This window comes from Parasteatoda tepidariorum, chromosome 7 (assembly GCF_982258835.1).
Source record: "Parasteatoda tepidariorum strain Cologne lab strain chromosome 7, Ptep-v5.0, whole genome shotgun sequence".
Taxonomy (NCBI): domain Eukaryota; kingdom Metazoa; phylum Arthropoda; class Arachnida; order Araneae; family Theridiidae; genus Parasteatoda; species Parasteatoda tepidariorum.
In genome coordinates this window covers 95,815,004-95,841,735 of record NC_141761.1, presented here as the reverse complement: position 1 = coordinate 95,841,735, position 26,732 = coordinate 95,815,004, and the positions used below count along the sequence as shown (strand labels likewise).

General features: G+C 30.2%; 1 protein-coding gene across 3 annotated transcripts in view; it reads left to right on the top strand.

The window, feature by feature from the left end:
• The window catches only part of LOC107449725 (fibrillin-1), a 317,738-nt gene extending 293,024 nt beyond the window's left edge, over positions 1–24,714 (top strand). For 2 of the 3 annotated variants that reach the window (XM_087168308.1, XM_087168309.1), the window contains exons 50-67: positions 1,619–1,681; positions 1,758–1,883; positions 3,837–3,959; positions 5,441–5,563; positions 5,798–5,920; positions 8,840–8,965; positions 10,436–10,579; positions 11,647–11,700; positions 12,658–12,783; positions 13,843–13,965; positions 14,051–14,167; positions 15,418–15,546; positions 16,408–16,527; positions 17,789–17,911; positions 19,158–19,275; positions 20,366–20,666; positions 21,606–21,841; positions 23,036–24,714. In XM_087168308.1, coding sequence (XP_087024434.1) covers positions 1,619–1,681; positions 1,758–1,883; positions 3,837–3,959; positions 5,441–5,563; positions 5,798–5,920; positions 8,840–8,965; positions 10,436–10,579; positions 11,647–11,700; positions 12,658–12,783; positions 13,843–13,965; positions 14,051–14,167; positions 15,418–15,546; positions 16,408–16,527; positions 17,789–17,911; positions 19,158–19,275; positions 20,366–20,666; positions 21,606–21,841; positions 23,036–23,189 — 2,429 coding nt within the window. In that variant the 3' untranslated portion in view covers positions 23,190–24,714. Of the gene's footprint in view, positions 1–1,618; positions 1,682–1,757; positions 1,884–3,836; positions 3,960–5,440; positions 5,564–5,797; positions 5,921–8,839; positions 8,966–10,435; positions 10,580–11,646; positions 11,701–12,657; positions 12,784–13,842; positions 13,966–14,050; positions 14,168–15,417; positions 15,547–16,407; positions 16,528–17,788; positions 17,912–19,157; positions 19,276–20,365; positions 20,667–21,605; positions 21,842–23,035 lie in introns of those variants that run through there. The other variant, XR_015435620.1, reaches the window with a different exon arrangement.
• The last annotated feature ends 2,018 nt before the right edge of the window (positions 24,715–26,732 follow it).

The window sequence follows — 26,732 nt, the reverse complement described above, 5'->3', positions numbered from 1 at the left end:
TTTGTATAGTGCCATTTTGCCATGCACTGTATGCTTTTACCACGACGGCACGCGAACAGTTCACAAAATCAGTCGTTTCCGAAATGCTTCCACCCTTGTCCCGAAAGCCAATAATCATGCCCTTTTGGACGTCGGATAAATCGCTACATTTCTGCATTGCGCCAACCACTGAAATGCTTTTCGATGCCCTAGGACATCCAATATGTACACTACACTGTAATGTGCTGCCACCTGCACTCTGTGAGTGGTTATTTCACGTTGACGTCGAAAGTAGGTGGTGGTCACATTAATGTGACTGGACTGTGTATTTGACGTCATTATTACGCTCATTTCACTGATTAAGATTCATTCCTTAAGGCTGTTTTTTCGAAGGATCCGTTGAAATGTGAAATGATGATTTTTTGCGAATAATATGCTACTTTTTGTAACTGCTATGAGTTTGCAACTGTTACTGAATGGAATCTGTGCCAACAGTTCATTGAAATATACTTTAATTACATTCAGTAAAACATAAAAAAAGTTTCATACATGAAGAAAAAAAACTTTATTTAAGGAATAAAATGGTGTAGATATGCACTATTGAACAAATCATTTAGTTGAACGCTAGTTTGTTTTTAAGACATTCGTCTTATTTTTATTTTATTTACAGATTTTTCAATTTTAATCCATCATAAGAACATATGATTAATATCAAATGAAATAACTATCCATTTTTAAAAAGTCGCATTTGTCAATAACTGTTTCAAGCTTTTAAAAAAATAACAAATAAAAAATAAACTAACGTGCAATTTCTTAACAGGAAGCATTTACTCCAATTGAATTGCTAATATTTTATAGATATCTTCAAAACCTTTAAAAATAGCAGAAAAATAAAATTCATGAAAAATATACATCGCTGTGTTATTAAAAAAATATTTATTGAAATGCCGCGTTTTCGCACCTTTGGTCAAAAATGGCTTTATAAAAGAATCCAATTTTATTAAGGAAGACAAATTACGGATAAATTCGCAACAGCTATTTTTAAATAATATGTTACAATACGACACAGGATTTGACCAGGATTAAAAATTTTCGCTATCGCAAAGCTTGAATACGCCAACTGGGGAGAAGACCGGTTCCATGTCTTGTCCTGACACTCCCCTCCTCTACTCAGCTGTATAAAAATGTACTAAGATCCCCTTTTTTAATGTTTTTCGTATCAAAAATATTTTTTAAAATTTCTGCGACGTTTTTTATAGAACTATATTCAATGTAGTTTTCAGTTCCACATAGTTTCCTAACTCAAAAGTTTTTAATCTATTTGAAAATCAGGACAGAAACTAACGTACATCCGCCTCCTATGACTCTCCACACGCAAATGGTGACAGCATGTGGAGTGTTGCCACAGGTAGAAAGTTCTGCTTTACGCCACATGAAGGCCATTTTGATCGCCAATAAACCTTTAGTTTCCTGCTTGTTTAAGCAGGAAACCAAAGAGCTTCGAAAAAAACTTCGCTTATTTATTTTTTAAGATTAGAAGTTTCAAACTGCATTCAGGAATTAATTTTAATTTATTACTGGATAATTATCTACTATTAATTTATAACTGAATGAATTAGCATAAAACTTATTATTTCAGAGGCTTTCAAACAAATGTGTCCAGATGGTTTCGGATACGTAATTGTTGATGGTATGATGGAGGGTACGTATTTTGACACATACATATACAATTTAGTTTATGTGAAGAAGGAAAAACTGACAAAGGTGTTGTGTTTTAGATATCAATGAATGCATGATGGACCCAACTTTGTGTGAAAATGGAATCTGTGTCAACATGGATGGCAGTTACAGATGCGAATGCCAGGATGGGTTTAAGATAGATAGCACAGGAACAAAATGCATTGGTATGCATAGTTCCGGTTAATTATTTACAGTTATTTATAGTTATTTGAACAACATTATTTGTTTATGGGATATCCGTAAGTGACATTGTGTGGGTATCTCGATCCTGATTGGTTGTTAAAACGTGATATTTGTTTACGTTAGCAACTGCTCTTTCTATTCTATTTCGAGTAAACCAAGCCCGCCAAGTGTCAATTCTCTTAAGTGACATATTCTATATTCTTTAATAAAGATTTTAATTATTTCACTATCGATTTCTTACTTAACACAAAGACAAATATGAAGCCATGTAGAATATAAACTAATTATGCATCGAAGTTGTCTGGTACACAAATGAAAAAAAACCACGGTTAGAATAAACTACATAAACAAATAATAAATTTACGTTGTGTAAAAGACGCAGACGAGAAAGAATTATATTTCAACAAATTCGATGTGCATAATGGAGCTGTAGTTAATTAACTTCACGTTAATTAACATTCTAACTTATGTGGTGAAACTTAACTCAGCTTTAACACGCAATTTTGCTTATAAATGATCAGCTAGAGCTGACTTAATAGGACACATGTGTGGGTATCCGTGGTCTTTTTTTTCTTGAAGAGCAATTTCCAATTAAGAGTTATTGACATTGCGCAAGAACCATTTACAGTTATACTGCGCCTACAATTTGGATAAAAATATGTATAGTTAAAGTTCGATATATTCGATATTGCGAGAAGTCCGTTATTACGGCAGAGTAAAAATTAATGATAAAAAATGCAAGAAAAATAAGATTGCTAGTATTAAAGAAACATAACTTTTATGTTCAGAACGAGTTAAAAATTACTATATTCCCGCTATTGCGACAATTTTTTTCTTTTTCATTTTCCGCTATTTAAACGAGGAATGCTGTAGGAAAAAAGTAAAAGGGAAGAAGACAGAAAAGTGTAAAACGGATATCATTTCACCTTTTTTCCTGCCTACAATATTAATCCTGCATGTTTTTATAGAGTGAAGGTGTGAGCAGTCATCGGCAAAGTTATCCTGCTCATTTCATTCGAAAAGAAAAATTCTTCTATTTATAGTAACCTTGCCGTACATTTCAAAAGGATACGACTTTTTGTAGTATTCAGTTTCATACAGTAGTATTCAGTACAGTATTTTTGTAGTTCTTCAATATTCAGTGTTATCAATGACATCAAAAGCTATAGCATATTAAAAACATTTCATTACCAGATTTTTATAATGTTATTTTAACATTAAATAAGTGTATTTACTAACAACAATAACCTCGCTATAACGACTGTACTTTGCTTCATATTTTAGTTATTTTATTTTTACACTGAACACTAAATATGCGTATTTGCTCACTACAACGAGCCAACAACTATTTGTGAATTTGTCTCTATAACGTACTTAAATAGGTACTATATTAAATATTATGCCAGTTATTTAAATAATAATTTAAGATGAAATTAGTTTAATGCATTTGTGAAATTAATTAGCTTACAAAATTATGATAAGATATAGATAAGTATAATTGTAAGTGAAATACCTTTGATTCTAATGGTTCATAAAAAACAGGAATGTGTAATTTAGAAATAACATTTACACAAATTTCAGAGGAATTAACACTACACAAATTTCAGTATAATTTAAAATTAACGTTTCCGGAGTCAAATATTTCAACTACCGACTACAAGGCTTTGGTAATTATCATCCATGGAGTAATAATCGTAATTAAAATTTTGAAATCCTTCCAACATGGCTTTTTACACAGCTTTATCTAAATTCGATACTACAAAAGTTCATATTTACTTTAAGTTTCAAATTTTCTTTTTAGTGTTCTTCAATTCATACTAAACACTTCGATTAATACTCAAATTTCATACGTCATTAAATATTACTTTTTGTGTCTTGATATCATGCAATAAATAAAATCAAACATTTCGATTTTTTTTTCTTCCCTCTTACAGATGTTGATGAATGCAGAGAAGTAGGTTCACCTTGTGGAAATGGAACGTGTACAAATGTGATTGGAGGATTTGAATGTGACTGTCGAGAAGGTTACATTTCTGGACCACGGCAAACTTGTGAAGGTTTGTTGTTTTTATCTCCATGCATTTTTTTAAGATGCAATATTTTGCATTATTTCTTTCAAATCAACACATAGAACTGTGATGGCACATGGGATAGAGCACACGCCTTCCACTGAGGTGAACCGGGTTCGAATCCCAATGATAGCTGGTCGATACAAATTCCGCATCCGGATTGCGCCGACCACAGTGCTGGCGTAAAATAATCCTCAGTGGTAAACGGATTACGGGTTAAAGTCCTTTTGCCATCAGGCTTACTGTAGGAGGTTTTCTTCTCCATGTAACGCAAATGGGGGTTAGTTCCATCAAAAAGTCCTCCACGAAGGCAAATTTCTCCCAATATCTGATCCCTTGTCTTCTGGATTGGGTTCAAAATTACATTGAAAATTAGTAGTCGTAAACCCAAAAAATTGGATCGGCTAGTTATAAAAAAATAACGATAACGATAAAAACGATAGTTATAAAAAAATATTAACGCATAAAATGTTTATTTCGCGTCTTTATTTGTAACCTTAACATTCATCCGAATGTATTACAAATATAGTTGAAAATATTTTCAATAGTAGCCGTTTGTAAAAGAACCATAGCTAAATAAAAAAAATATTTCAACGAAAAATTTTCTGGGCGGAGGTAGTTTTTATAAGAAAATATTAGGTTCATCAAAATGAAATATTGATAAAGGATGTTCCATAATTACCGGCCTATATATATGTATTTTTAGAATCTTTGGCAAATCAGAAGAGATAAAAGTATGCATTTTAAGGGTTGTAAATTATTGTTTAATTAAACAAAACAAAAATCCAATTAAATCATTACTTAAGAAGCCGACATAAAAAAAAGACTCAAAACTAGTTTAATTATCTATTGAAACTTCAAGGTGTTTTTAATAACCACCTTCCAATCTTCTTCAATGTAAATTTAAACAATCAAACAGGTTTTTTAGAATTTCAGCCCCTTTTTCCTCAATAGTCATTCCTTAGATTTCGATAGTATGTTTTGATTTTTTTCCACATTTGAATGTAACAAATATTAAGTAGTGATCCATAAAGTGCCTACTTTACAGACTGTATTTTATTTTATAAAGATTACGTAAATTAAGAGTATTTATAATAAAACACTCCGTATATTAATTTTATACAAGTCTCTTTGATCATCTTAAATTGATGTTTTTTTAATCTTTGTCTAACTTCTTTACAAAAACTGCAATGGCTTATGATTCAAAATAATGAAATTATAGTAATTACAGCTAATTCAATGAAATCCGTGTGTTAAAATACTTTAACCAAAGAATAGAGATCGAAAATGCACCGGAATTTTTTCAACTTGCTTCTGAAACAAAAGGTCTGGAATGTGACAGATACAACATTAAGAATATATAATAAGTGTGAAAATAAATAAAAGATACTAATTACAGAAAAAAAAATTATTACCATATACAGGTATAAGTATTTATTAATCATCTAAAGTAATTTGAATTTTTTCAGATGTCAATGAATGTGAAGATATGGGTTCTTTATGCGCTTTCAGATGTCAAAATATGCCCGGAGGGTTTAAATGCACCTGTCCATATGGTTACACCTTGGCTGCAGATGGTAGACATTGTGAAGGTGATTAATATCTTTTGGTTTTTATTGAGCCTGTTTTTTATATGCATTATTGTAAATAAAATATTCAATATATATATATACTATATATTGTAAAATTGGAAGAAAGCCAAAATATAATTAACAATAATTTTTTTAAAATAAAAATTTTTATAATTGAGAAGAAAGATACATTTTACTATACAAAAGTAATCCCGTGAAATATATTTAAAAAACCCCAAATTTTTTTCTACATAGATTTGGATGAATGTCAGACACCAGCCAACGATTGTCGTTTCCAGTGCAAGAATCTGATTGGTTCTTTCATGTGCATCTGTCCAGACGGTTACAGACAAGTTGGCATGGCCGACGACTGTGTAGGTAAGTTTCCTATTTGATAAGCTTAAAATAAGAATATCTAATATCAAAAGTTTTTGTCAGTCGCACTTAAAAGAATTTCTTAAAGACTAAAAATACTATAACAATCAAACTAATTTAATTAAGTACTGGTTTTAACGAAGAAATATTTAACCTCTTTCTTCTCGCTCCCGTGAAAATGACGGGGTGAGGTTTCGCCTACTATTTCTCGCTCCTGTGATATTTCCGGGCTGGAGTGTTCAGTAGTAACGAGCCAATAAAAATAAATCTAATTCATTTCTTTAGCCCGGAAAATATTTTATTTCTCATTTCACACACCAGATGGCAGTACCAGGTTATTTCTAAGGTAATTGTAAATAGTTAGTTTATTTTAAACTAGATGTCAGCACTAATCAAATACGTGTATTTGTGATAGGAATTTTAAAAAAAAAATAGGCACTTTTATGACCGTTTCCTTGAAAATTAACTGATCGTTAAGGGGTTAATGAATAATAGATTAAATTGCAAAAACCGCCACATAGAACACTGCTTACTAAGTCAGCCCATCTCAATCGCGGCCTTCCCCGCTTTCTTTTTCCAGTGGGTCTAAAAAGCAGTATCTTTTTTATTGTGTTGTCGTCACTCATTCGAATCACGTGGGCGATCCAATTCATTCTATTTATTTTTACGTATTTGATGTTACAAGCTTAATTTTTTGATAATTAAAATTGACTTAGGTTTACCAAGTTTAGATTCACAAAACTTATTTTATTATTAGAATATTCATGAGAAGCCTAAGCCTAATCTAATATCAAAATCGTTTATCAAAATCTAATATCGTATCGTTTTTGATAATTAAAATTGACTTAGGTTTACCAAGTTTAGATTCACAAAACTTATTTTATTATTAGAATATTCATGAGAAGCCTAAGCCTAACGAATATTCAGTTAGATCAAGTTAACCTTTCTCTGAATGCAAAGTAGCTAAAAAAAAAGAAAAAAGAAGTAGTACTTTGTGTTTAATATATTCTATTCTTAAAAGAAAATAGTCTAATTTTTATCACGTGAATTTATATAGCCTCAATTAAAAAACATTAAAAAAAATAAAAACATTACATCTATTGTTTATTGTAGATCCCACTTTTTATTATTTTAACTTCATTCCGCATATCAAGAATAACACATAGTAGGGGAGAGGGGGGCACATGTGAACAGGGGGCACATGTGAACATGGTATGTTTTACCAATATGATTTGAAATAAAAAATCTTGAAAAATTTTCAATTGATGGCAGTACTAGTCCTACCTCTCTGAAAAACTTTCAGAACAATGAGACATTTTGTTGGTCTATTCTGACAATTTCTTTGTATCAGCTGGTGTTGCATATATTATAATCGCCCGCTTCTTCAAGTGAAAGCATAATATAAATCAACTAATAAACTAAAATTAACTATTGCAGATCATTATATGAACATTCAGGTAAGTTTATGACAATTAATCTTTTTTTTTACTCAATTAAAAGTTCTTTATTTTTCAAGTTAGGTATAAGAAGGATGATGGGGGCACTTGTGAACAAAACATCTGGGGCAGATGTGAACAGTTCACAAGTGCCCCTACTTAGTATTAAGATTATTATCCTCATGATATTTTCAGTTTAAAAAATATGTATGCATTTAAAATTATCATTATTTAATTTTCCATAATTAATTTATTAATTTTTCCTTTAAAAAAATTTCTTTTTATTAAATGGTTGATCGCGCATCACGCATATTAACTGATACACCTGAGAAAATAGAATTGCTAAAGCTACAAATGAAAAGATAGAAAAAATGAAAAAAAAGCATGAAAGAGTATTCGAGAAGAAAGAAAAAGGCCCATTACAACACCCGTGGAACATGAAGTAGCGAAAAACCCAATTACGGAAAAATTATTGTACAGCTGAAAAATTATTTTCTTATTGACAGTACTGTTGTCATTCACATAGTAAGCTACAGCCCCCTGAGTATAATGCGTATCTATATCTGTTATATTAAGGATTTTTTTCTTTCAAATATGACGATTGCTTTGTGTTTTTAATCTTGTTCATATGTGCCCCAGGCCTGTTCACATGTGCCCCCAATAGGGGCACATGTGAACAATTGAAGTCATTTTTCTAAAATATTATAAAGTAAAGAAATATTTTATTGAAAAATCTCAAAAAATTTCACAAGACAAAGAAAAGACTATTTAAACATATGGACTTTTTTACTATGAAGTATTGATGATATTTTTCGAAAAGTGAAGAAATAAAAAAATTTGTTCACATGTGCCCCCCTCTCCCCTACCAGTTACATACTTGAAATTTATGAAAAAATCTATAAGATAAATTCAAATAAAATACACTAACAAAAAAACTATTATAATGGAAAATATTAAGTTACACAATAGAATGACTAGAAACCTTTAAAACTACATTAGTTTAGAAACCTAAGATGACAGGACAAAAATCAATCTCGAACTTCTTCCTAATTGTTTCTAATTAAAAAAAAATATGGTAGTTGAAATTAAACTCAAAACAGTCTTGAAAAGTTTAAAGATCATTTTATTCTTATATGTAATTATTAAATGTAGTCTTGTATGTAATATTTACATGCAAATTCAAATTTGGCAAATATTTGTGTTTTAAACATACATGTAATATTAACATGTAAATTCAAATTTGGCAAATATTTGTGTTTTAAACATACATGTAATATTAACATGTAAATTCAAATTTGGCAAATATTTGTGTTTTAAACGGATATGTAACATTAACATGTAAATTCAAATTTGGCAAATATTTGTGTTTTAAACATATATGTAATATTAACATGTAAATTCAAATTTGGCAAATATTTGTATTTTAAACATATATGTAACATTAACATGTAAATTCAAATTTAGCAAATATTTGTGTTTTAAACAGATATTGATGAGTGTAGAACCATTCCGGATGTTTGCTCTAATGGGCGATGCATCAATACAAGGGGCTCTTACCGATGTGAATGCTTTGATGGTTTTGAACCTTCTAGAACACAAAAAGAATGCGTTGGTAAGTAAATTTTATACCGACATTTTCTATTGAAATGTTTTTAAATAAAATACATTTTGAATCTTGCCTAACTACCAAAGACAACAGTAATAGACAAGGTTTAATAAGTGAAATCCCTTAACTGTTTCTCTTAAATAACCTCAAACTTCATAGAGGTTGTTTCTTTTAGGTAATGAGTTCATCGCCCAATGAGGTGACCCATATTCGAATCCCAGAGTTGGCTGGTTGATACGAATTCTGCTCCCTTTTTGCATCGACTAATGCTGACCTAAAATATTTCCAGTGGTAAACGGATCATGGGTTAGAATCCTCCTGCCGTCGGGCTAACCTTGGGAAGTTTTTGTGATTTTCCTCTCCATGTAGCGCAAACGAGGGTTAGTACCATCAAAAAGTCATCCATGAAGGCTAGTTTGTCCCGATGCCTAATCCAGAAATTCCTTTGTTTTTTGGGTGATGTTTGTAATTACAAGGCTGCGTTAGTTGAACATCGATAGTCGTAAATTCAGAATCGAGTTGGTTATTCCACGTCAGTTACAAAATAAACTTAGTTGGACTTGATCCACGTTGGCTCAGGGGTAGAACGTTCGCCTCCTAATGAGAACACTCAGGTTCGAATCCCAGCAATGGCTGGAAAATACACATCCTACTCTCGGTTCGCACTAACCACAGTGCTTTGACTTACAATATCCTTAGATGGATCGTGATTTAGAATCCCCTTAACGTAAATGTGACCCTATCTGGTTTTTTGGGGGATCTTAGAAGAAGTAATATAACAACTTTAGTCAGATACTTTAGGAACTTAAAAGAGTAATATCTTCTGTGAGCCTTGGTGGTTCAAGGGATAGAGCGTTTGCCTTGCAATGAGGTAAACCGGGTTCGAATCCTAGTAAAGGCTGGTCGAATTCCGCATCCGACTCACACTCACCACAGTGCTGACGTAAAATATCCTCAGTGGTAGACGGATCATGGGTTAGAGTCTTCTTGCCGTCAGGCCAACCGTTGGAGGTTTTCGTGGTTTTCCTCTTCATGTAACGCAAGTGGGGGTTAGTTCCATCAAAAAGTCCTCCACGAAGGCAAATTTCTCCCACTACTTGCTCCAGAAGTTCCCTCGGATTGGGTTCAAAATTACAAGGCTACGGAGTTGAACGTTGGCAGTCGCAAATTCAAATAATTGGGCCGGCTGTTCAACGACGGTTATAAAATAAATATCTTCTGTTATCAAGGTAAACCCATCGCCTAGTAAATGTATAATGCTAACTAAAAAATAATTGGCAATCAAGATTCAATTTTAAATATTATTCCACTCTTCCTGAAAATTAGCTGCAATCAAGGATAATTCATGTCCAGTAAATGTATGTAGTCAACTAAAAAAATTGCTTTTGAAAATTCGATGCAATACATTTAAAATTTAAAGAAGGTTTTGCTTTCCAATTAGTTTCATGCTCTAAATAACACCTTATGTGTTTTCAGATGTGAGGGCTGGTTACTGCTTTAAACTACCATCATGTTCTGCTCAGACAAGGGATGTAAGAGAAATGACCAGAGTGGACTGCTGTTGTGGAATGGGTGCCGCATGGGGTCCAAGATGCGAACGTTGTCCCCAAAGAGGAACTCGTAAGAATGCTATTAAAATATTTATAGTTTTATTATAGTCCAAATTAAAATTATATTATCCTACTTAATTGTTATGGCATCTATTATAAGATGCCAAATTTGAACATTTGATTAAAAATCGTAGTTTTGTTTTTTCACTCATAAAGTTTATATGTGATGCATTTTTTTTTCCGCTATGAAGTTTAATTGTCCATTTGAACTTCATATTGAAAAGTATAAATCAGTATTTTTTTTTTTTTTACTGACCCAATTCACATCACTAAAGCAGATGTATTTTAGAAAGTTATTTGAGACATGCTAAAAAAAAAATTTTATAAAAGTTTTATTGTTTTATAAATTGCAAATTTTATTTTAAAACTACTGTTTTTTTAAAAATTGCCTACAAACTTTATTTAAACTACTTTTGAGCAGCTTATATCTAGTTAGTATCATTCAGAGCTGCTACTTGCCCAGAAAATAGAAAAAATTAGTAGTAAGCAGTTTTATCTGTTTTTTGGAGGAAAAAACTATCTATGATCACTTCTTTTTCTTGATTGAAAACATGAATACTTATTTCATAAATTTCTCTCTAGCAAATAAATGATATGGCTGCTAATAATTCATGGTAGTCATGGATATATTCTTTTCTACTTTCAAGGCACTACAGCCTGTAACAGGCCAAGGCTGTCTCAAGTAGTCTTTGCCATCTGGTTCTATCCGTGGCAAGGCTCTTCCGGCAAAATAACAATGACTATAGTCATGATTATTTCATTCATCATAAAAATACTAAAAGTGAAATTGTTTTTACTGCCAGATTTTTTCCATTTATAGTTAAATTACAGCCTTGATTGTGGATACATTATTTGTTCTGCATTAAACTGAATTCCACAATATAAGTAAAATAATTATTCTAAATGACACCAAAATTATAAAAAGGTTAAAACAAAATAAAAATGCTTTGCATGTAAAAAAAGTCTAACTCTAAATTGTTCCATAACTGATGTAAAATGTTCAAAACACCAAATCACATCTTCTTTACACATATAAGATCAAGATTTTTCATTCTGATGCTCTCTTCTTTATTTCAGAGACTTACAATGATCTTTGTCCACATGGTGTAGGTTTTGACAAAGATGGAAGAGGTATTGTATATAATTTATATAACTATTATAATATTTAACTCCATATCTTGAGAATTTTATTGTTTTTTCATTTAACTACGGCTCTTAATACACTATTAAAAGAAAATAGCTCTTTTACATAGCATTTCATGAAAAATCTAAGATTGGTTGGCTAAATTATTACAGGAGATTCAAAGCTCAATAATATATTTTGTTTTGCTTAATAATAAAATATTTTGCATTATAAGATAATCTCACACTCTGAATTAGACATTTTGGGCTGATAATATTTTGTTACACTGTTTTATTGTGATAAACGATAATATTTCTTTTAATTGTAAAAGGCCACCAATCTTTAATCCCAAGACTTATATATTTTTAATTGTTAACTTTAGCGTAATAGTATAATAAATTATTCACAAATAAATAGCTTTAACTGGGTAACCTCTTTATAATCATGTTTCTGAGTTACATTCATCTGGGATAATCTCATCAATTTAAAATTTTGCTATGATGATTTTTGATATAATAAATATTTATCAATATATCAGTTGTAATATTTTACCAATTCATAGCTAAATAGCTTCATTTAAAAAATAAAAAAAAGACCATTTAATTGGGACAATTTTATTAATATGATCAAATCTTATCTGGGAAGGATAATAGGTACAGTGCATTAAAATATTTTGCACTGATTATTTTTATATATGAAACTCTGATGCACTGAGGTTGACCTAATGAATTATTTCATGTAAAAATGTATGATATACATTTTTGTATCAAACATTTCACCGAGTCAATCTCACTATTGCAGTCGTTTTATATTTGGGACAATGTCATGAATAATACTAATATAACACTTTGCACTGAAACTTTGCTTGAAACATTTAATAATATATGAATAATTTTTTTATTGAAAAATTTATCTTGTGATTGTTGTCTAATAATATCCCCGCTTTGTCGTATGTTTCATTTCAGATGTAGATGAATGTAGTCTTATGAGACATCTGTGTCAAAATGGAAGATGCATAAACACAATGGGGTCTTATCGCTGCATCTGCAACAAGGGATACAAACCAGATTCAAGTGGCACAAACTGTATTGGTAGGTGTTAAAAAGATATAAAATTTATAGATAATAATTTACGAAAACTTCATTATTTGTAATTTAGTTAACCATGAGGGATTAAGCCTTCAGATTTTACAAAATTTCTTCAAAAAAAAATGCATTAAAAAATATATATACATTTTTTATGATCGTGGCATTGAGACATTGTGGTCTGTGACCCTCAACACACAATACTTTTGCAGGACTTTTTACACATTCACCACAAGTAAAATTTATATAGTAGTGGCAATATTTTATCTACGTCACACTAGAGTTGCACAATCAGCTTTCAACGACAGTCTGGGAAGCATACCTGAAAATGATTCATCCTCGGAAAAGGGCATGGCTTCTTCACTTTGGTACCCCTGTGATGAAATTGGGTGCTTTACGATAAAACAATTTAATGAAAACCAATAATGTGCATCCTCTGTCCCTTCGCAGGCAAATACAGAGGCTTGCTTGAAAGTATTTTATTTACGTATTAAAGATTTGCACCCCTTTGTAATGTGTTTTGTTTTAGTTTCATGTGAACCACTGATAATCTGCCAGCAGAAGAATTGAAAAATTTTGATGCAGATATCAATATTAATATTAAAATCATCCTTGACAGAAATTTAATTCAAAATATAAAAGAGAAAGTAGCAATAGCTGAAAGTCAGTTACACAGTTTACATAAATTAAAATTGGATAAATAAATGTATAGAAGTATCAGGAAAGTAGCTAATAAAACATAATTTTTTCATTATAAACTAAAACTTTGACACAATAGTTGTAGTTCGATAATTACAACAACGAATTACATGTTCATAAATTTTAGTAATTTCAAAATATCATTAAATATGTAATTCCACTAACCCCTATTAACCCTTTCATATTTAAATAAATATTTCTTTGACATAATCATAAATACGAAAAATACTTTGAGATAATAGTAAAATTTCGATTATTACAACAGATAATTACATGTTCATAAATGTCAGTGATTTCAAAATATCATTAAATATGTAATTCCACTAACCCTTATCAACCATTTCATATTTATAATTATTTCTTCAGATGTGAATGAGTGTGATCATGTTCCAACACCTTGTAAGTTTACTTGTGAGAACACAGAAGGCAGCTTTAGATGCTCATGTCCTGTCGGATACAACTTAGGCGTTGATGGTATCACATGCTTAGGTACAATAAGCTACTTTAAATATGATTTCGTGTCTGCACTTCGCAATTTTAAATGCTATCAATTTATTTATTTTTTTAAATTTAGATATTGATGAATGTAAAACGGGAAGACACACATGCCAAAATCAATGCATCAACACACAAGGAAGTTACCAATGTGCTTGCCAGAAGGGATATTCACAGGATGGTGGACAGTGTTTGGGTAATACTTCGATTACTTATTACCAGTGTTTAAAATTTTTATGATAATGAAGTGTTAACGTTTTCTTTTTTAAAGTGCAATTAATATTATTATACAATTAATATTATTGTGGATTACTGTGACACCAAAAATTTTTCAACAATTGGGAACATGACAAACTTTATCAGACATCAACTAGAGAACCTTTATTTTCTAAGCAACAAAATAGAAATTTGACTACAATAAAAAACCCAAAACTTCAGAAAATTACTAAAATTTTCTATAAATAAAATTTTTTTTAGCAAAAAGTGTTCCTTCACTGCAGACAAAAAACAAGTATTTTCTTAGAAAGTTTAAAAAACCTTATTTTAAAATTATGAGAGATAAAAAGTTTAATGATTTCATGTAAAAATATTTTATTATTTGGTAAAATTAGTACAAAATGTATTTTCAATAATTTGAAAAATAATGCCAGGCAAAAGACTAAATAAACTTACTTCAGACAACAAAAAAAAAATATTACGATTTGGAAAAACTACTGTATAGTGTGCAACAAAAAAATTTATTTATATGGCAAAATACAAAGCTTGGTCAAAATTGGTCGAATAGTTCCTAAGAAATTAAATTTTTAATATCTGACTTTTTTTAAATTCAATTTCACAGAAACTTTTCAATTATTCATTGCCAAATAAAATAATAAAAGAATAATAAATATTTACTAAAAGTTATTTGCATGGAATTATCTTTGGATAAACAAATTTTATAATTGCGTGCAAAAAAAATTCATTTCGCTTAAAAAGTTCTCGAGATATATCAAAATACACAAAAGGTAAAATTAACATTAAGGGATCACAACTTTAGAGCACTCTCCTGACTAAGCTATTAGGACCATATTTCCCAGAATGCGGCTACCTCCTATATATTGGGAAACAGAAATCAGAATCCGTTGAAGAAAAGGTATGCTTATTCGGAGAAAGTACATTTTTGTGTCTGATTTCGTAACTTAAAATATCGTCTGCACTTATTAATTAGCATATATTTGAGGTCATCCCTTTGAACCATTAAGATTGAGTCCTAGAATGTGAAGTTCCGATCATTAGATCAAAAATTATTCAGGGTGGTCTGTTCATTTATTTATTTTTTATTTATTTTTTTTGTACACTGTGCACTGAATATTTGATAATTTACAGCTTTCAAACTCCTCCTAAACAGACATAACATTAACTGAAAATTAGAATATTTTTGCAACATTTGTTTTTGTATGTGTTTAGATGTCAATGAATGTACAGATGAACCCAGTCTGTGTGGTCCATCAGGAACATGCATGAATATGCCAGGTAGTTTCAAATGCCTGTGTCCAAGAGGTTTCAATATTGATCCTTCAGGAAGATTTTGTATTGGTTTGTATACTATTGTCATTAAATTATATAATGAGGTGTTGAAGAATTATGTTCAATAACTTTTGGAAACTAAATATTTCTTTTCCCATTCTAACTTCATGTAATGCCTAATAAAGTAATTTCCAACTTTATGCTCGTAAATAAATAAAAATATAAGCATATCCAGGTGTCTACAATAACTGTAAGCTTTTTAAAAGCTGTTGATAAATTATGTCACTGTCTACTAGAAGTTTCTTTTTTGAAAGGGCTGGGGAAAAAAACTTTTTTTTTTCAAAAATCAGTGTAATCTGGAAATTGCTGAATTTTTTTTCTTTATTCCATACCCACGTCGTAGCTCAACCACTACATTTTTTGACCCCCATGTTTGCCTTGTACAGAACAAAAATTCGAAACTAGTAGTTAGATTTTAAGATTTCGACTTTGTAGAGATTAAGACTTCGTAGCAAAACCACTACAGTTTTTGACCCCCATGTTTGCCTTGCACAGAACAAAAAATAGAAACTTATAGTTAGATTTTAAGATTCATATAAAATCTGATTTTCCTAAATGAAAGAATGCTTATCGCTTTTCAACACTAAGTTTTATAGAAAAGATACAATGTAATTTTCACTCAAGATTGGGTGTAAAATTACAGCGATAAAAATTTATTACTTAAATTCCTTAGGTTCTTTACCGACAGTGAGGAAAAAAAAGTATACTTTTAAAATGTCAATTCTGCATTGTGAGCAACAGCTTATCAACTTTCAACTTTAAATCTATATGCACATTGAAACCTTAAAAAAAAAAGGCAAACACATTGCACTTATTTCTTTCAAATACAAAAAGTTGATTAGAAGCTAATTTATTAATGTGTTTTTATAGATAACGATGAGTGTTTAGATGATAGTCGATGCCAACATGGCTGCGAAAATTTAGCAGGAAGCTATAGATGCGGATGTCCTGATGGCTACCGTCAACACAGTTACTGGAACCACTGTATAGGTAAGTATTTCACTAAATCCAGTAGTGATTGCGACACAACGTGAAAAATCCTGCAAATTTTAGGTGCAAAATATCGATATCAATTTATATTCCAAACGTGTGTTTTTGTATTTGATACAATTTTTTTAAATAAGATTTATAATTAAATTACGAAGAATATCAACAACCAACGAAGAATATTACATCTTTATTGTTATTATAATAATAATTTAATAAAAAAATCTTAGTTCTATAAGAATCGCGATATTGGAATTTAAAATTGGCATATGAATCACGATATTGGATTTTAAGCACTCACAAATATAAATCGCGATGATAGAATATGAATCACGATACTAGATTTTAAACTCGCACAAATACAAATCACATGAATACGAATCGCAACGTGTAACTTTTATATTATGTAAATACGAAATCAATGTTTGATATTAAAATCACGAATAGAAATAACGATATTGGTATATAAAATGAAGATAATATGAATCGCGATATTGGGTGATAAAATAGAGAGAATATGAATCATGATGTACAATTACTAAATAACTTAAATACGAATCGTAATGTGCAACTTTTATATTAGGTAAAATACGAAATCAATGTTTGTTAATAAAATCATGTGTATGGAAATTGTGATATCAGCAGATTCCAGCCCATTTCCAAATATTCCGAAATGACGAAAAACCGCCAAACTGTCAGAATCACATGTATGTAAACATTTCATTCAAGGCATTTAGTGAAAGTTTAAAGATTAAAATTTTCAGTTGCAAAATTCCGTAAAAATTTCGTTGGATTATAAGTTTTTGATAAGCGAAAGTCCAAGAACTAATGGTCTTTAGGAAAGCGGAATTCTGTCATATACCAGAAAAATCATATGTCCTGCTCCTAATTTTTAGACCCGGAAGAATGATACCAAAAACCTGGAATTCCAGGTTCATCTGGAATACAATTGCCCTACAAATCACCAATCCCTATGCATTTTCATATAAAAACTTATTCAGTTTTCTTAGTAAAGGACCATTCTAACTTAGCACAGTTTAAAATTTTACAAAAAATAAGAAAAACCACAGGCCCTGTAGTTATAATATGAACAACGATGATTTTAATTTCATTAATATATAAAAGAGATAGTTAAACATTCTAATAAAAACATCTAAACGGAAAAAAAAGGCTTGCAGTGAGGAATATTATCATAAGGAGTAATTAATCTTTTTGCGAATGTGATCACCTTAATCTCAAAAGAATTTTTTTTATAAAATTCTAGATGATAATGAATGTACATCAGGATCTGCATGTGGCTCAGCATCTTGTGAAAACACGCCTGGAAGTTTCTCCTGCAGTTGCCCGCCTGGATATATTTTTGACGGCACTCACATGGCATGCATTGGTAAATCAGTTCTTAAATTATTTTTTGGTTGAAGATATTGTCACATGATACCTCAACAATGTAAATACGTGCAGAGAGGTGAATGTTTTACACATATAATGCTTTAACAGCGTTACATTGGATTTGTAGTCTTGCCTTAAAAGTTCAATAGGAAGGAGAATTGATTAGATGTATAGTAATGTAAGAAATAGTTAAGTAACATAAAATCAAATGTATTCGACGAGTTAGGATCAAAAAGCTGCCAAAATAGGCCAATTAAAAATTATAAAAATATAGAACAATAACTTTACTTGATTGGCCTTTAAAGCACATTTCTCCAACATCCACACACTTCTTCCAGCGTTCGTTTAACTGTTCAAAACACTTCTGAAATCAGTTTTTTGAGAGGCCCTTCAGTTGCTTTGTCGCATGTTTGATCACCTCATTTGAATCCACAAAACGGTGTCAGAAGATATTTTTTTACAACCAGATAGGTATATTTTATGGTGGAATATTGAAGAGTAAAAGAAAGCAATCGTCTGTTGCCCCTTTTTCACATCGTTTTCTTCTTAATGCATCTTGTAATCGTTTAAGAATCACCGGGTAAATTTTTTTTTTGACAGTTTGGCCTTCAGGAATAGATTCGTTGTAACCGATGTCCTCGTAATCGAAAAAACCTCCAACTTCACTTTCATTCGGTTTATGTCCAAGCGTTAATGTTTTTGCTTTCCATTCACATAACTGATGTTTTGTCTAAAGGGTCGTAAAAAAGGGACCTTGTCTCATCACCTGTCACAATTTTCTTCAAGAAGCTGACCTCAGTCTGCCCTATCATTGATATATATATATATATATATATATATATATATATATATATATATATATATATATAATGTTAAACTGGATAATGAAAGAGCTATATTGATCCCTGTTTTACTCAATTAAACCATAGTATTCTATGATTCTATGTAAGAACGAAAGCTTGCACAGTAATGACTAATTGGAATATTACAAATATTCCTCAGAAAACTCGAATAATATTTTAATTCCACCTCCATCAATAATTCTGATAATGGTGTGCAGAGTTACTGAAAATAAGAAATTTTCTTACGACAATTAGAATCCAGTTATGAATACTACTTTAGAAAATCAATCTTGTTTTAATGTCATGAGAACAGGAATATCGAAATATTAGTATTTAGGTATAACTCAAACATTTTAAAAATATTAAATTTATCTGAAAGCTAACAAATGAATTTGTTGACAGAATTAGGTGGCGGCGGAGGTGGATGCTCGAATGCCCCTTGCAGTTTTGGATGCTTACCTACTGGCTCACATGGCTACTCCTGTGGTTGCCCCGACGGATATCAACGAATTGGACAAGGGTGAGATCTACTACTTAAAATTTCATTGTCTATTGGCTCAATTATTTTGCATATTACTAAATTAACAGAAAATTGCTACAAATTATGCACATATTAATGAAAAAAATTGTTCTTACCAGTATTGAACATCAGATTCTAACCAGATGTAGGACCCTCAAGTCTTATAACCTTGTAGATTAAAACCTACATTAAAAAAACAAGAAAAACATTAACTGAGTGTAAAAGGTTCCCAAACTTTTTAGTAGTACAGACTCCAAATTTCGTTTAAAAAAAATTTAACAATATTGATATTTCCTAATATAGTTAGTGTGAGCCCCACTAAATATACTAGTAAAAATTATAGTGACAAATAGATACCAATTTATACATATTTGACAATTATGTTTACATATATATTATATACACCTAAATAATAGCCAGCGCATCTTCCTTAATAAATATAAGCCATGGAGAGCTTTTGAGTGATGCCACATCTCAGAAGTGAATTGTCCCATGAAGCTGGTATTGAACAGTAAGATTTATCTGGACTTAAGCCACCCACAGCCCATGAGTTGAAAACTGCTGATTTAGAGAAAAAAAATTTATAACGTCAGCAAAAATAATAAAATGAAATTTATCAAAATAAATGAGTTTGCTCCATCTCCTGAGCAGTGTTGGATTAGGAGTTACAGCATTCACCTTCCAATGAGGTGACCCATGTTCGAATCCCAACAGCGACGAGTTGATGCTAATTCTGCTCCTGACTAGCACAGACATGCTGATGTAAAATATCCTCAATGGTAGACATATCCACTTGCCATGAGGCTAACCATGGCAGGTTTTCATGTTTTCCCTCACCATGTAAAGCAAATGCAAGTTAGTTCCATCCAAAAGTCCTCCATGAAGGCTAGTTCGTTCCAATGCTCCCTCATCTTCTGGATTGGGTTCAAAATTACAAGGATACAGAGTTGAACATTGGTAGTTGTAAATTCAGAATTGGGTCGGCTGTTCAAAGCGGGTTATAAAATTATAGTAGATTATAGTAACATAAGAAAAAACTCCGAAAATATTCAGCATTTGTTTTTAAAATTTTCTTGATGAATATTTCCAGACACTGTGTATCTGCTATCCCCACATCCCCCTATGGTGGTGGCTACTACCCACCAGGCCAATTTAACAATGTACTGGACAATAGTATTTCTCAACTTGGAAATCTGAGAGGAGCAGGAGGTGGCGATGGTACCTACACAATACCTGGAGAGAAAGTGATTTCTACTGAAGGATGTTATTCTTGCAAATTAAATAGCAATAACCGACAAAAACGTGATTTAACACGACAGAGGCAACATAATCTGGGTCACACTGGGCGTCACAATCTAAGAAGACTAGACAAGAAAGTACCCAATAGAATAGTAAGTAAATATTCTTTTTTTGAACATTGCATGCATAGTTACAATGCATTAAATATGTTGATTACTCACCTTTGAACTTGATTACAGTCAAGATATTGTATAAAGGAAGATTAAAAAGTGCATGTTTTTATTCATATAAGTTTTAATGTTTAAACAACAATAGAATACCCTGAATTTTTGAAATTATAAATTTCCTATGACTGAATTAACATTTCCGGTACCACATGAATGCTTTTTAAGCACTATATACATTAACAAAATGCAAAATAATTTTCAAAGACTTTACATGATCATGATTAGATAACTAGTTTTTAAAAAAGAACTCTTTTCTTGATTATATTAGCCATTAAAAAAATGATCAAGAGATTTTTCGGTTCGATTTCAGAGGGATGAAAATGGAGCTTAAAATTCAGAATATTTTGCAAAGTGAAGCAGAGTTGCCCATGAGAGTGCAATAATCTCACAGATCCCAGCTCGCTATATGCAGACTCGTAAGTATTTCGTCAAACCTGTAAAATGATTGGCGCTCTCGCATGCTATGGGCCGATGGTATGCTGAAATAGATTATGGTTAAATGAATTGTGAAAACGTTGAATAGAATGTGAAAAACCCACTTTTTCATAATATGTGGCGAAAATTGACATGGTAAAGAAAAAAATCTAATTTTTGAAAAGGGAAAATTAAGCACTTTTTAAAAATGCCCAATAAAAAAAGCACCTTTAAGGGCTTTAAAAAACGAAAATTGAAAATAAGCCCCTTTAAGCACTTTTTAAAAATGCCACGCACCATGTAATATATTTGTTTGACTGAACATAAAATAAAGGACAGTAAAAATATTCCTTAAAACATACATAATTTAGGTGTTTTAGTGAAGGTTCCTCCTAGAAACTCGTTTGAAATGGAGAAAGTTTGTATTAACCACTTCTATTTTAATTTTAGCAACATGGTCATCATCGCCGTTCTAAGCAAGATTACCATTTTACAAAAGCAGCCAACTCAACAAAAAATAAAATTTTGAAATCTGGTATGCACCTCACAGTGTTGGTGCCAGTAAAGAGCTTTCTTCAAGACATAGATCTCCTTAAAATACAGCCAGCATTTACATATCTAAAAAACAATGAACATTTTAACATTGTTGATGGAAACAGAGAAAATCTATTCCAGATTTCTATGCGGTAAGTGTACCACTTCATTCATTTTACATTGATTGCTTGATTACAGCGTCAAATACAAGGTTGCGTTACAATTTCAATGTTTCTTTGCCCTTGCCCCATTGGTTAAAAGATAAGAACTTTGTCTTTCTTTTTTTAAAAAAACTTTGAATAAGTCTTATAACATGTCTAAAAATTTTGCCTTCATTTAAAACTTGGAATTATTTTAATTAGCGAACGAGATATTAATGTAAATTAATTTAGTGAGACTTTTAACTTTTTGACCAAAGGCTCTCATACTTCTTTAAATCACCCTCACCCCGTGTTTTGCCCATCCCACCATCCTCCTTAATTGCGGCTAACTGAACAAGATAAAACAGAAAGAATTTCAGAAAAGCAGCAAACATGTCCCTTTTTAAAAAAAATCAGAAAAGGTTTGTGCAAGCTTTGTAGAGGCAAAAATGATTATGGTCTGTTAGAAAACTTAAAAAGGGTGACGTGAAATCCGGGATATTTTACCAGACCATTATTTTAATTTCTTCACTATGTAAGTAATAAATAAACTTTTCATGTAAATTAAAAGGAACATTTCAGAAAAAATTTATCAATTTTTAGTCAAAAATTTTATATTTAGTAACTTACCTATAAGATGGTAGTTCATTTAGTTATGCCTGGATTCCAAATTCCAGTAACAGAAATCTAATCCGAAAAAATATAAAATATATAAGTAAAATGTTGCAAGTATTTATTTTATATTAAATGCATTCTTGATGATGCTCTTTAGGTAGAAAAATTAGAGGCTTCCAAGATTCTACTTATATTAACCCACTAATTATATTAATATATAAAAATATATTAACCCATAGAAAATTAACTAATTTCATTTTCTTCATATATTAAATAACCAATGAATGTAGTTTGAATAATTTTTTGCATCATTTTATTCAACTGAGGTATCAAAATTTAAAAGTCTTTTTAAAAAAGTGTTAAAAATTCTTTCACCCTAACAATTTGGTAAATAGGTTCAACAGAACATATTTCAATGAGCGAAATAAAAGAAAGAATATTAATTTATTACTTAATATGGGAAGTGTGTTAATATAATTCCTTGTTGAATAACATGGAGAAAATAAAATGTTCTTCTTTCTGTCTAGAGGAGAATAATATTTATACATTAATATTTTCTTTATTGATATATTCCATGAAATTTTTTTACAGTGATGGTGTGGCAGTGTTAAGCAATAGAGAAAAAATTCAAGAACCAGGACTTCACATTCTAAAAATCCTAGGCACTGTCGACAGTGCAAATTTTAAATCAAGTACAGAGGAAGAGGAACCTTTCCATCTAACAGTGCATATAGTAATTAAGTAACGACTAGAAAAACATTCTCTTTTTCTTGACGGAAATTTATGAAGCTTTAAAAGATGTTGACGAAATAATTTATGTGTGTCTGTGTTCAAACATTAATGCTTATGGGAGAGCTTGAAGAATTAACATGCTTCTTTAAATCATTTTCGAACGAACAAAACAGTATTAAAATTTGTGTTCTTATCATAAATATGTACTTTTAGTGAATATTTAAATCAATAGAAGGATATATAAGTTAAGAGTGCCTTTATTTAAATTAATGTAATATAAATGTGCTGATCTTACACCAAAATTCACACTAGCAGTAAGCTTATTTAAATTCTACAAGTAGCCATATAAATAAGGCTGTTATTAGGCCAATATTCATACATTTTGGATAATTAAGAGCTGGAGAACATTATTAAAAAATATTTTATAACTATTACATAGCCGATGGAGATTTCTTGAATTCAGCCAATATTTTTTTGGCCACTAATGAGCCCAGATAGAATGGATATGAAATTGACTGAGTCGAACTAGTTTTGCTAATCTTTGTTGGGTTAATTTTGAGTCTTAGGGGTCAAAGCCAAGCATTTGCACTACTACTTTGCTTGCTCTTCTGTACATTTATATTCTGCAAGTTTATGTCTGTGTGCTCTCTTTCATTCGAAATAGATACACAAAAAGAAAAGTTCTGCACAAAATTGTCAACAAATGCTTAATGCTCAAGTAATTCATAATATATTTATGCACCTGCTTTGGTTTTTGTTCCTTCTTTTAGATAAAGGCACTCTTTTATTTTAAGCTAATTAAATTTATTGTTCTCTAACAGTAAAATATTAAGTACTTTTCCTTTATCAAGGACATGATAGTATAAAGTCCTCAACAACAAAAAAAGTAAAATGATGATAAAATTGAAATGAAATTTTGGCAAAAATTCTTGACCACCAATCAGATGAAATTGGTGCTGGCCGGTTGGCAATCGCACAAAGCTTATACTAGAAAAAGTAGTCTTTATAAAGGAGTAGTACTATATTTATCGAATTAAAAAAAAAAAAGACTAAAATTTTGAGAACAGATATCATTTTTTAATGTTTTACTCTATGTGGTTAAATATCTCAATTTTATACATTAATTTAAATAGTATAGATTACTAGAGTGCCAAATGAAGAATTAAAAAAAATCTTCCAATCTTGAAAACTGTGATATAAACAAGTTTTTTCTTAGTGTAAACTTTAGTCTCTATTTTTGTTGATATCTGCTGGTGTTTAAGTTTATGGTGTATTCTCTAAATTTTTAAAAAAATGAAAAGCTTGTTAAGAAATTTTTAAAAAAAATAGAATTATGTTCACACTTTTGGGTGATGTTATAATTTGAATTAGAGATTGTGAACATTTCTGACTATAGTTGCATTAATAGCAATAATATTGTCATTCTGTTGTATCACTTTACGTCATCATATCATCATTTTTGTAAGCTTTTCCATGTGAAAGAAATGTACAGTATCTGTAAAAATTATAATTTTTACAAATAAAGTTATTTATGTACATTGTAAAATGTTTTAATTTACATGAAACGCAAATAAATTAAGCAATATAAAGAAGCATGCATAGCTAATCAATGGCGAAAAAAATATTAATTACAAAGATATTAGTAATCTGCACAAATATTTTATAGCTAATGACAGATTTATGATAACACATTCTGGCAAACACTTGATTTTAGAGTTATTTAGACTAGTGGTCCTCAACCTCTGGGCCAGTACCGGTTCGTGGATCAAATGGTACTGGGCCAGACAAAGAACATTAAATTACTTCCATTTTATTTATAGTGGTGTATTTCTCTCAAGTTTGTACGACTTTTCATGGACAAGAGTTTGACCAGAAGCTAAGAGACGTTACTTAAAGTTACACATGTATTGTATTTTACTTTGAAGGCATGTTTAAATACAATTTAATTAAAATTACTCAACAAAAGCATTCCATGTTCCTCAATTCAGCAGGCTGCGGTAAAATTATCAAACGCTTATTGGTCGCGATAAAAAGGTTGGAGAGCACTGGTTAGCCTATTTTTCAATCCAATTTACTCATAGGATTGGAAAAATATTTTATTGTTTTCTTCTGAACAGGTAAGATTAGTAATTTGAACTATTGGCATGATTTTTACACACACAAAATTGTGGCACATAAATAGTTTTTTTGTCCAGTTTGTTTTTGATTATTCACATACTTTCCACAATGAAAAATATTTTGACCTTAAACCTAATTAAACATAAATAAAATTTATATTAATTCTAATACAAATATGAATCAACGGATCAGGGGTTGAGGAACAATGGTGTTGTCAATACACAATCAGAAATAGTACCGTTAAAAAGCATTATAGGTACCTGTTGAATTTTCGTAGCATATTAAAAATTTAACAGTGATTGAATATACAAATGTATATAATATATACAATAGAAATACCAATGTAGTTATGATTTTTTCAACTCATTTTTTCCAACTCAGTGCCATGAAAAAGAAAGGCTCACTAACTTTCTTTAATAATTATTCTTAAAAACTTTTTCGTACTCTATTCTAATACTACAAACAATACAAATTAAATTATGCAAAATATAAGTTTATCTGGTGAATTTATTTTTTATTATGAATTTTGAGAACAACTGAATAAATAAAGGTTAAGGAAAGTAAACAACTTACCTTATTTATCTCATTCCTCTACTTTAAAGCTAGTAAACATTCTTTTCATTCTTCACAAAATTCATTCACCTTCGCAAATGCTCATGACAAAATTTAATATGCATATATATATATATATATATATATATATATATATATATATATATATATATATATATATATATATATATATATATATATATATATATATATATATATATATACAATATATATACTCTTCATTTTAAATAGTAATAGGTATTTAAGTCATCAAAGATAGTTAACTGATTTTTATAAATAAGGCTTGTTTCTTTATGCATTAGTAAAACTTATTTAAATATTAAAGCAATAATCTGCACAAAAATTTGATTTCAATAACCCAGGAGAATTTTTATTAAACGAGTAGACCAGGAGAAACTGAAAAAATCCAGTAGTCTACTGGGAAATCAAGTAGAGTTGCAGCTATGTTAAAAATAAAATCATCTTTGAATAATGAAAATAAAATTACTGACCCATTTTATTAATAATTATTAACTAATTTTATTAATAATTATTTACTGGTCAAATTCTGGCATGTTGGAACCCGAGTTTCCCCCAAAACACTTTCATTCCTTCTATATTATGTTGATGACAATGATGAAAATGCTTTCAATTTTCTGAATTTAAGAGACTTTCTGTTTGTAGTTTTTTTTTTCAAGAAACGACAAAGGAAAAATTATTATGAGTTGTTTTAGTGTTTTTTATTAAGTTTAAAGAACAAATTCCTATTAAAATATAAAAAAATCCATAATGCATAACTCTTCCTTTAAGAATTGTGAAGCTAAGTAGGAAGAACATGTTAGAAATTGAGACTTAATAAACTTAAGAAAGCCAGTTTCAAAGTATA